General features: G+C 42.3%; 1 protein-coding gene across 1 annotated transcript; it reads left to right on the plus strand.

The window, feature by feature from the left end:
• Positions 1 to 10,424: 10,424 nt before the first annotated feature.
• Positions 10,425 to 12,082, plus strand: LOC124015394 (prostaglandin E2 receptor EP1 subtype-like). The gene is made up of 2 exons (XM_046330557.1): positions 10,425 to 11,345; positions 11,595 to 12,082. Exons 1-2 carry the CDS (start codon positions 10,425 to 10,427, stop codon positions 11,856 to 11,858), a joined length of 1,185 nt encoding a protein of 394 aa, XP_046186513.1. The 3' UTR covers positions 11,859 to 12,082.
• Positions 12,083 to 12,509: the final 427 nt, after the last annotated feature.

Consider the following 12,509-nt stretch of genomic DNA (forward strand, 5'->3'; position numbering starts at 1 on the left):
TCCAATTTACAGAAGCTATTACGGTGAAAGAATACCATGCTATTGTTTGAGGACAGTTATGAACTTGAAAATGTATTAATGAACCGATTAGGCACATCTGGGTTGTCTTGATACAACATTTTGAACAGATATGCAATGGTTAATTGGATCAATATAAACATTGCACGTACACTGTTGTCCTCTAGTGGACAAAATCTAAATTGCGCCTGGGCTGGAATAATACATTATGGCCTTTCTCTTGCATTTCAAAGATGATGGTACAAAAGAATGCATAATGTTTTACCAGATCTAATGTGTTATAATTCTCCTACATTCTTTTCACATTTCCACAAACTTCAAAGTGTTTCCTTTCAAATGGTATCAATCATTTTTTAAAACATTAACAAAGCGGTTTGTTCATTTACAGCTGGCTCCAGATTGCTCCTTTAAGGTTGAACATGCAAGGTGACTGCTTATTTCTAAACTTCACAGAAAGAGGTAGGATAAATAAATGTAAGCTCAAATGAGAACCCCAGTCAGGAGTTGACTGAAGCGAGTGGCTCTCTCTGCTGCTCTGTCTTTTGTTGCTATGCTACCTGGATTTGTTTTGTTGTTCTTTCTCAGGATTCCCCACAGGTGCCTTGGAGACTGATGGAGAATATGGAACTGCTGCGTCTTACCCAAAATCCTCTCAGGCACAGCCAATTGAAGTGCATGCAGGAGGAGACAGCATCACGTTCCTCTGAGCTAGATTGCTACTCAGGGACAGAAAACAAAATTAAATGGCTTTATCACCAAGAGATTCACCTGGAATGTAGAGGGACTGTCCCGTTTTGTTTACCTTGCCTTATCTTTGTGTTTACCTACCAGACCTGTAAAGAAATTAACAAAATATTTTTAGATTTTATGTGGAAAAAAATAAATAAAAATAAATCTGTTCTGTCTAGTAAATGGTCTGAAGGTGGTTTTGAATGTGTGCAAATTGTTTTATCTGATACTTTATACTTTATGAAAACGTTTAATTATGGGTGCTCTACAGATCCTTTTGAAATGTAATTGTCTACCAATTATCTAATATCTACCAATCTAATTTTCTAAGTTCCATGAAGAAGCTATTTTATCATATTTTATTTATATTTTATCTCCTCACAAAGTAGTACTGTGAAACAACAAAAATATTACCATTCAAACAAATCTGTATTCTTCCCTATATGATATTGTATCTTAGAAAATTACCTGAGCTGCTAATAAGAGACTGGAATGAAAAATGTATCTAATATGTTACTTGACAGCCTTTTTATACTGAAACCAATTAGAATTATTAGTGGAGGCAAAAAGGTGACAGGACCACACATGTGACCCCCTGCAGCCCAACTGTTACTTATAATCATTATCACAGACAGACCAGAGACTATATTAGGCAGAACATCCTGGTGATGATGTCAGAGAGGGGCTAAGAGAGAAGATTATGCAGGTCCTGCGGGCGAAGATCAGATAAAAGCATCAGAAGAGTCAGAGAGGGGGTGGGAAGGGGGAGAGAGACTGGAGAGAGAGAAGATTACGCAGGTCCTGCGGGCGAAGATCAGATAAAAGCATCAGAAGAGTCAGAGAGGGGGTGGGAAGGGGGAGAGAGAGTGGAGAGAGAGAGGAGATATAGACTCAGAGAGAAAGAGAGGAAACGAGTGTCACAATGAGTGTCTCAGTGACTGGACTCATGCTGGCACAGCTGTAGACGAGAGGCTGATTTGGGTATCGGATGGGTAAGACCTTCACACCTCATCCATCAATCCTGCATTCTGTATCATTCCACAATGTGACATTCATATGAAGAACCATGCCCGATTGATGGTGTAAGGTAAGTGTGATTAACTCAGGAATAATCATGTTGGCACTAGGCATGCAATTGCTTAATAAAATTGACTGTCATCTCATCAATCACAATTGGAGGGGGGGGGGTTACTTAGCTAACATTTGGAATTGTTTTAAGATGGTAATTTAGCTATTTGATTTAGTATTGTTGAAAGTATATATAAAATAGATAAAAATGATTTGATAAAATATTGAATTTGGCCTTTACCACTATAGCTCATAGAAATGCATTGAATAACACATTCAAAAATGAAAGAAAAGAGACTAAAAAAGGAAATGATAAGAAATACGGTTTTGAAGTGTCTGTCCTATATCTAGGAGATATCTCTTGTTTTTTTACACATATTTAACCCCTTATTTTTGTTGGCACGAAACTACCTCCATACTTCCATGAATTTGTAATGGTTACCTTCAGAAGAGCCTACCCTTTCCACAGTGGCGTCATATTAGTTTGTAGCCCAAACGGTTCAGAAGCTATAGAAGGTTTGGTGAGAAGACCCTTTTTAGGGATGTCTCCTGGTCTGACAAACAGCACTGTCGCTCTGCCACTTTCCACTGCAGATGCGGAAGGACAACATAGGTGGATATGTTGGATTAAGACATGCAAAATAACAGATATCTCTAAATTTAAGGATTTGTATGTGGATTCTTGTATTATGTTAATTAAATAGTGTATTTCTAAATACATTCCAATATTCAACTACTTCTATTTTCAAAGAAAAACTATAAAAATAGTTACTTCAAAATGTCTTTGAAAGTAAGTGAAATACCCGACATAATATTTGAACCCCCATCTGTTTCATATGCATTTTAGCTACGATAGCTCTTCTCAAGTTTGTGAGGGGAGGAGATGTGTTTGCAGTTGTTATAGCATGGTTGCATCTGCAGTTAGGTTTGATAGGGAGCACTTGTGTACTGTGATTCAAACAGGAGCACAACGCAGTGAAGAGAATCAAGGGGAAACGTAATGTATTCATTCACTTCAGATGACATGACGACTAATGGCTCGTCTTAGGTCATTGTCACTGCCTTGCCTTTACTAACATGAAGCCTGTGGTCTTATACTCAGGGAGGTTCTTTGTCAGTTTTACTTACTCTCTCAAGTTGAAATGTTCAGCTTTATTTTCACCTTGGTTCCTCCATGGATATACCTCCATTGGCAAGGAAGCCTCTAAAAGAAGGGGAGGGAAGTGACAGAGATGGTGCAAAAAACTGCAGCAGAAAGAAAGAGGGATAAAGGAGTACAGTGAAAAAAAGCTATCCAGCAAGTTTACAAAGCTACTGATTGTAACGGTTGTCGTCTTCCTCTTCTGAGGAGGAGTAGGAAATATCGGACCAATATGCAGCGTGGTAAGTGTTCCTCATATTTATTACACTGAACACAGGAAACAAACGAACAAGCGAATAAAGAAAAACCAAACCAGTCCCGAATGGTGAAAAACACTGAAACAGAAAATAACCACCCACCAACAAGAGTGGAAAAACAGGCTACCTAAGTATGGTTCTCAATCAGAGACAACGATTGACAGCTGCCTCTGATTGGGAACCATACCAGGCCAAACACATAGAAATATAAACACAAGAACAAAACATAGAATGCCCACCCCAACTCACACCCTGACCAACCTAAAATAGAGACATACAAAAGGAACTAAGGTCAGGACGTGACACTGATTATTCCCATGCCCACCTGGAGATGCTGTATTGTGCCAGGTGTAATTTTACCCCAGCAGAAGGAAGGAAGGATGTAATTTGCTGTTTGAATAGAGCTGGCTCATGAGTGTGAAACATCATTATCCTCTGCCAGGCTAGCATGGATGTAGTGGATTGGGCAGCTATACTAGCAGACTGTAGAGGAAATGAATGAAGACTTGAGTGCTGGTCATGTTCAGTGATGAGATCAGTCATCTTCTCATTCAAGTGTTGACTACGGGCACAGAGCAATAACCCTGCATCAATTTTCTGTTCTGAGCTGCTCAGAAGTAACCTGTAAGCAATCTGTTTTTCACTCTCTTTCTTTAACCCGTTGAGACCCAAGCATATATCCAAATGAAGAATTATATATGCCTCTGATTATGAAAATAATTACTTTTTTGAATTTAAGTTTGTAGAACAATTTTCTGGAAACGTTGCAAAAATGCAACATTGGTGTCACGTTCTGACCTTAGTTCCTTTATTATGTGTTCTGTATCTTCACCATACAGAACTGTTTCGTTTTCGTTTCGTTCTTTCTCTTTGTTGTTTTGTATTTTCGTGTTCAGTGTCTTTTCATAAAGAAATTACGAACACTTACAACGCTGCACGTTGGTCCGATCTGTCATACTCCTCATCAGAGGAAGACAAATCGCTTTACAATTGGGCTTCAATGGTATGTCTGTGTATTAACACAATTGTGAAATAATATTAAAATGACATCAAAATGGATCACAAACATGTACACATGATGGAAAATATGATGTAATGTATACACATTTGAAATTAAGTGATATTTTGTCTGAAATAGCCAAATTGATTCACTTGAATGATCCACATTTTTGTATTTTTCCACCAAAAGCATATATTTTTTCAATAATAAACTATTTTGTGTGTTTTCTATGTATGGAGAACATCTAACTTACTTTTAGTCATACTTGGTTGTCATTTCTAGCGTTGGGCCAGTAACCTAAAGGTTGCTGGATCGAATCCCTGAGCTGCCAAGGTAAAAATCTGTCGTTCTGCCCCTGAACAAGGCAGTTAACCCACTGTTCCTAGACCAGTTAACCCACTGTTCCTAGACCAGTTAACCCACTGTTCCTAGACCAGTTAACCCACTGTTCCTAGGCCATCATTGTAAATAAGAATTTATTCTTAAATGACTTGCCTAGTTAAATAAAGGTTAAATAAAATAAAATAAAAATATACATTTATTTGGAGAGATAACCTTCTATCTTACTTCTTTACCATACATTGAATGGTCATCATTGTAGGATTGTGACCTTATACACCACTTTATTTTTAAAGAGATATATTTTTGTTATTTTGATGTATAGAGGTGGCATCAAAGTTACTTGTAATGTATTTGGTTGTCCATATTTACAATAAATGGAACGGAAACAATCTCTCTAACTGGTCTGTCAATTCATTAATGTGGCCCGATGCTCCCTGCAAGAGACTAGGATGTGCAGGAAAAGACTAACATTACTCAAGGACTAAGCATACACAAAGCAAGGACTGAAAACAACCTCCACAAACCAGTCTGTTGGCCTGTAACTATTCAGCAAAAACAGCTGTCACTTAAATCTGCCCCCAAAAATCATCCTTGGTTATCAGGTTAACCCATTCAATTATTGGGAGCATACAGTATTTAGAGTGTGAGACTTTGTCTTTCTTTTTTATCAGCCAAACCATGAAACTAGTACTCAGTTCTGTGATGATGAGTAATCATCACCCATTCGCATGGCTATCTGCTCCCAGGGTGCCCCATGGGTCTTGTCATGTGTCATTTCTGTCACAACAAATACAGAGGACCTTGGAAAAAGGGATGTGTATGCCTGGAGAGTGCAGAGTGACACTAAGGCAACGATTTGAGGGCCGGCTTGAAGTTATCGGGTTCGATGTGTGTGCGTGCATGCCTGGTGTGTGTAACTATGCATACATAGTGCATTCAAATCCAATCACATTTTATTTGTCACATACACATAGTTAACAGATGTTAATGAGAGTGTAGTGAAATGCTTGTGCTTCTAGTTCCGACAGTGCAGTAATATCTAACAAGTAATCTAACAATTCCCCAACAACTACCTAATACACACAAATCTAAAAGGGGTGAATGAGAATATGTACAGTAAGTATATGGATAAGCGATGGCCGAGTGGCATAGACAAGGTGTAATAGATGGTATAAAATACAGTATATACATGTGATATGAGTAATGTAAGATATGTAAACATTATTAGAGTGGCATTATTTAGTGGCATTGTATAAAGTGACTAGTAATCCATTTATTAAAGTGGCCAGTGATTGAGTCTCAATGTAGGCAGCAGCCTTTCTGAGTTAGTGATTGCTGTTTAGCAGTCTGATGGCCTTGAGATAGAAGTTGTTTTTCAGTCTCTCATCCCAGTTTTGATGCACCTGTACTGACCTCGCCTTCTGGATGGTCGCGGTGTGAACAGGCAGTCGCTCGGGTGGTTGATGTCCATGATGATTTGTTTGGCCTTCCTGTGACATTGGGTGGTGTAGGTGTCCTGGAGGGCAGGTAACTTAGTCTCTGGAGAGTCTTGCGGTTGAGGGCGGTGCAGTTTCTGTACTAGGCTGTGATACAGCCAGACAGGATGGTCTTGATTGTGCATCTGTAAAAGTTTGTCAGGGTTTTGGGTGACAAGCCAAATTTCTTCAGCCTCCTGAGGTTGAAGAGGCGCTGTTGCGCCTTCTTCACCACACTGTATGTGTTGTTGTGATGCGTGATGTGTATTCCGAGGAACATAAAACTTTCCACCTTCTCCACTGCTGTCACTTCGATGTGGATAGCGGGGTGCTCCCTCTGCTGTTTCCTGAAGTCCATGATAATCTTCTTTGTTTTGTTGACGTTGAGTGAGAGGTTGTTTTGCTGACACCACCCTCAGAGTGCCCTCACCTCCTCCACGTAGGCTGTCTCGTCGTTATTGGTAATCAAGCCCACTACTGTTGTGTCATCTGCAAACTTGACTTGGAGGCGTGCATGGCAACTGCAGTTGTGGGTGAACAGGGAGTACAGGAGGGGGCTGAGAATGCTGAGATGTTGTTTCCTACCTTCACCACCTGGGGGCGGCCCATCAGAAAGACCAGGACCCAATTGCACTGGGTGGGGTTGAGACCCAGGGCCTCCAGCTTGATGATGAGCTTGGAGGGTACTACGGTGTTGAATGCTGAGCTATAGTCAATGAACAGCATTCTTACATAGGTATTTATTTTGTCCAGATGGGATAGGGCAGAGTGCAGTGTGATGACGATTGTGTCGTCATTGGACCTGTTGGGGTGGTATGCATACTGAAGTGGGTCTAGGGTGGCCGGTAAGGTGGAGGTGATATGATCCTTGACCAGTCTCTCAAACCACTTCATGATGACAGAGGTGAGGTGGTAGTCATTTAGTTAAGTTGTCTTTGCCTTCTTGGGTACAGGAACAATGGTAGCCATCTTGAAGCATGTCGGGACAACAGACTGGGATAGGGAGCGATTGAATATGTCAGTAAACACACCAGCCAGCTGGTTTGAGCGTGCTCTGAGGACAAGGCTAGGGATGCCGTCACACGCACATGGTTTGCAGATGTTAATGTGAGTATAGCGAAATGCTTGTGCTTCTAGTTCTGACAGTGCAGTAATATCTAACAAGTAATCTAACAAATTCACAACGACTACCTTATACACACAAATGTAAATGGATGAACGAGAGACATCCTTGCAAGGGTTAACACATTTCAATGTTTTACTCACATCAACCACGGAGAAGGATGGGGGGGCAATCCTTGTTAGCGGGCCACGACGGTGGTACTGTATTATCCTAAAAGTAGACAAAGAAGGTGTTTAGTTTGTCTGGAAGCGTGACGTCGGTGTCTGAGATGTGGCTGGCTTTCTTTTTGTAGTCCGTGATTTACTGTAGACCCTGTCTGTCTCGTGTCTGAGCCGATGAATTGCTGTCCCTGTACTGGCATTTCACTTGTTTGATCTCGTTGCGGAAGGAATAACTACACTGTTTATATTCAGTCATAGTCCCAGACCTCTTTCCATGGTTCAGTTTTGCGCCAATGCCGCCATCCATCCACAATTTCTGGTTAGGGTAGGTTTTAATAGTCACAGTGGGTACAACATCTCCAATGCACTTCTTTATAAATGCACTCAACGTATAGGTCGATGTTGTTCTCTGAGTCTGACCGGAACGTATTCCAGTCCGCATGATCAAAATAATTTTGAAGCGTGGCTACCGATTGGTCAGACCAGCGTTGAATGGTTCTCGTCACTGGTTCATCCTGTTTGAGTTTCTGCCTATAAGACGGTAGGAGCAAGATGGCATCGTGGACAGATTTGCCGAAGGGAGGGCGGGGGAGTGCTTTGGTTGCATCGCGGAAGTTAGAGTAGCAGTGATCAAGGATTTTGCCCATGCGCATTGCGCAATCAATATGCTGGTAGAATTTAGGTAGACTTGTTCTCAAATTTGCTTTGCTACAATCCCCAGCTACAATAAATGTAGCCTCAGGATATATGGTTTCCAGTTTGCAGTCCAGTGGAGTTCCTTGATGGCCGTCTTGGTGTCTGACTATAACTGACGAGAATTCTTTTGGTAGGTAAAATGGCAGGCATTTGATTGTAAGGAATTATAGGTCGGGTGGGCAGAAGGACTTAAGTTCCTGTATGTTGTTATGAATACACCATGAGTCATTAATCATGAAGCATACACCCCCGCCTTTCCTCTTCCCAGAGAGATGTATTCAGACCCCTCTCAGTCCCCTCAACTTTCCCACATTTTGTTAAGTTACAATACCCCATAATGACAAAGTGAAAACAGGTTTTTAGATTTTTTTGCAAAAAAAAACAAAACAAATCTAAATACCATTTACAGAGGTATTCGGACCCTCTGCTATGAGACTCAAAATTGAGCTCAGTTGCATCCTGTTTCCAATGACATCTCTGAGACCTTCCTACAACTTGATTGAAGTCCACCTCTGGTAAATTCAATTGATTTGACATTATTTGGAAAGGCACAGACCTGTCTATATAAGGTCCCACAGTTGACAGTGCATGTCAGAGCAAAAACCAAGCCACTAGGTCAAAGGAATTGTCCGTAGAGCGCCGAGACAGGATTGTGTCGAGGCACAGATCTGGGAAAGTGTACCAAAAAACACCTGCCGCATTGAAGGTCCCCAAGAACACAGTGGCCTCCATCATTCTTAAATGGAAAACGTTTGGAACCACCAAGACTCATCCTAGAGCTGTCCATCTGGACAAACTGAGCAATCGGGAGAGAAGGGCTTCGGGACAAGTCTCTAGCCAGAGACCGGACTTGAACCTGGTCAAACATCTCTGGAGAGACCTGAAAATAACTGTATAGAGATGCTCCCCATCCAACCTGACAGAGCTTGAGAGCATCTGCAGAAAATAATGAGAGAAACTCCCCAAATACAGGTGTGCCAAGCTTGTAGCGTCATACCCAAAATGACTTGAGGCTGTAATCGCTGCCAAAGGTGCTTCAACAAAGTACTGAGTAAAGGGTCTGAATTCTTATGTAAATATGATATTTCAGTTTTTTATTTATAATAAATTAGCAAAACAATCTAAACCTGTTCTTGCTTTGTCATTTTGGGGTATTGTGTGTAGATTGATGAGGGGGGGGAATGTAATCAATTTTAGAATAAGGCTGTAACGTAACAAATTGTGGAAAAAGTCAAGGGGTCTGAGTACTCTCCGAAGGCACTGTAAGTGTTTGGATATGGTTCCTGAAAGGGCACAGAGGCAAAGAAAGCACCAGGCAAGTTCCCATTAGTGTCTCATTACAGACTTTTCAGTGCAATCAGGGTCTGTTCTAATGCAAAGTTAAAATCCTCAAGAGTCCTACACAGACCACCTGTCACACATAATCACTCAATGTGCCTCCTCAAAGAGAATGCTCGTAATCACACAGGTGCACTTGAGATATCTAGGAGTTTTGTTAAATTAAATTAGTACTAAGTTGTAGTCATACAGAAAATGACTTTCCCTTTGGAGAGACATTTCATTTTGACAATTGAACATCATTTATTTTTAACTGATCAATGGTCTTATGTAAGTATGACTCTCAGATTCTCAAATTGTCTCAAGTCACGCCAGTACTCATCCCTGTCCTATTACAACTGATTACACAATCTGGTCTCAGCGCATTTAGTATAATTCTGCACGTTATTCCATGACACTCCATTTAGTATGTTTGTTTCGTATGGTATGCATTAATTTGTTGATCTCCATCACCCATTTCGTATGATATGTTACAAATTACAATTCTTATTATGTCATAAATGTGCAAAAGGGACAATGTTACAAATGTGCAAAACATACAATATGTTATGAATTTGCTAAATGTATGATGTTATGAATTCTAGCTAGGTGGCTAACGTTAGCTAAGTTAGGGGTAGGGTTAAGTTTAGGAGTTAGGTTAAAGGGTTAGGGTTAGCTAAAAGGGCTATGGTTAGGGGCATGGTTAGCTAACATGCTAAGTAGTTGCAAAGTAGCTAAAACAGTAGTAAGTAGTTGAAAAGTTACTAATTAGCTAAAATGCTCAAGTTGTCCGTGATGAGATTCAAACTCGCAACCTTTGGGTTGCTAGACATTTGCGTTATACACGCACCCATCCATCCCAACTTAAACAATAATCTGTCTTATGTACCCATACCAAACGTAACATGATAGAAATTTGTGTGCCCTGAATTTACATGTACTATGTTACATCTATTCTATGAGACCAGGCTGGATTACATAGATCTAATACGCAAGTGCTGTTTGCTTACAAACGTTTGAACCAGTCTTCAACTTAATATCTCTCATTCTTTGCAGATGGCATTGAAGCTGAATACTCCTTGCTCCTCTATGACGTCATGGCTACAGTCTCTGCCCCCTCCTCTCCCTCTGTCCTCCATCACCTCCCAGAGCTCAACTTCTCCTCCTGCCCCCGCCCCTGTCCATCCATCCAGACTCTGAATGCCACCACAATGCCACCCCTCATCAACCCTCCCTCCTTTGGATTGTCCTGTTTCACCATGACCCTGGGTGGCCTCTCTAACCTAAGCGCCCTGGGCATCCTGGCCAAGTCCTATGTACGCTTCAGACATCGGGCCAAAGCTCCGTTCCTGTTGTTAGTGGGGGCTCTACTTCTAACCGACCTGGCTGGTAATTTGATCCCTGGTGCCTTTGCCCTCCATCTGCACCTGGGTCAGAGTCAGAGGCACAGGGTGGCTGCAGGAATGCGTGACACCACCAAGCCTGCTGGGATGTTTTGCCAACTGTTCGGTGCCAGCTTGGTGTTCTTCGGCCTGTGCCCTCTATTACTGGGCAGTGCCATGGCCGTGGAGCGTTGTATGGGCATTACCCAGCCCCTCCTCCACTCTGCCCTGATCACGGTGGCCCACATGCGTCTGGCTGTCCTCCTGCTGTCCTCCCTAGCCCTGCTGCTGGCCGGGCTCCCCCTGGTGGACGTGGGTAGTTACACAACCCAATTCCCTGGTACCTGGTGCTTTCTGACAGTCCACGGGCCGCTCTCCACGGCTGACGCCAGCCTGGCACTCACCTTCTCTGGCCTGGGGCTCACGGCGCTCAGCCTCTCCCTGATTTGTAACACCCTGAGCGGGCTGGCTCTGCTGCAGGCCAGGCTCAGCTCCCAGGGCATCAGGACAAACACTACAGCAGCACCAGGACGATATGGAAGAACCTCCTCTCCCCTACGCTCGCTGGATGTAGAGATGATGGCCCAGTTGACAGCGATCACGATGGTGTCCTGTGTGTGCTGGAGCCCCTTTCTAGTGAGTAGCTAGCGCCTCCACTGACATTTGACCTTGTTTATACTGTAGATGGTTTAACATTGGTAGCCTGCTTATTGTAGACAAGGCTTTTGCTTGTTTAAAAACAGACACATAGTGTTTCTAAAATGAATAGTAGGATACAACATATTCACCTCATTTATTCAGGCCTGTCTCATGTCTCATACATACAGTGTGCCACAGTGGCTTTTATGTCCCTAACATAGTGGCTTTTCTGTCCACCATCACCAGATCTCCATCTCTCTGCTGGTGGGTCAGTTCTGCCGCGGCGGGCGAGGCTCCAGCCACACAGTACGTCAGTCAGAGAAGCTGGTTCTGTTGGGCCTCCGCATGGCCACCTGGAACCAGATCCTGGACCCCTGGGTCTACATCCTGCTCAGACGGGCTGTGCTGCGCAGGGTCTTCCAGGTCCTCCAGCCAGACTCCAGGTCCACCCTGACACAGAGCAGCTCCTGCACTACAGCCTCACGCAGACAGGGGATTGGACTACACTGACCCATGAATGTGTGTAAAGATATTCCCATTTGTGGATACACTCTCTGTGATGAACTGAGTGAGAACTCAAAAACACCAAGTGAAACAGGTTTGAGATACTTCACATCGATGCATAGCCCTACAGTACAAGAATGTGGACATATACTCATAGCAGAAGAGCAGTTGGCAGTCATGGGATAGTCAATTCATAAACACATTAGATGTTTCACTTAGTTTGGTGACCTGTAAACACCTGCAAGCGTATCAGTCTCTAATTTGTATTACTGTATTTGTGTTGAAATGCTTCTAAATAGTGAAGAAGAGGCGAAGCGACAGGGTTTACTCCGCCCAAAATCTTTCCATGAAAATATGACCACGAAGTGAGGAATTTTTGAATGCTCAATGAGTGTCAAAATATTGCTAATTTGCTACGTGAGGCTTATTTGATCGAATATACGTTTTGTAATGGTTAGGTTGTTACACGTGGTATTTCGGCAACTTTGAAAAAAAGTTATTTATATCAGAGTTGTGCTTGTTGTTCAAACGCTTTTTCTGCACTCTCATTGGCTAGAATGGTCCCACCTGATCTCACCTCCCGCACATGCTTTACATCTTTGAGGACATGTATTTCCATTGTTAGAGCGGCCACTTGACTATCTTGTCAATATAATA

The sequence above is a fragment of the Oncorhynchus gorbuscha genome, linkage group LG26 (genome assembly GCF_021184085.1).
Source record: "Oncorhynchus gorbuscha isolate QuinsamMale2020 ecotype Even-year linkage group LG26, OgorEven_v1.0, whole genome shotgun sequence".
Classification (NCBI taxonomy): Eukaryota; Metazoa; Chordata; class Actinopteri; order Salmoniformes; family Salmonidae; genus Oncorhynchus; species Oncorhynchus gorbuscha.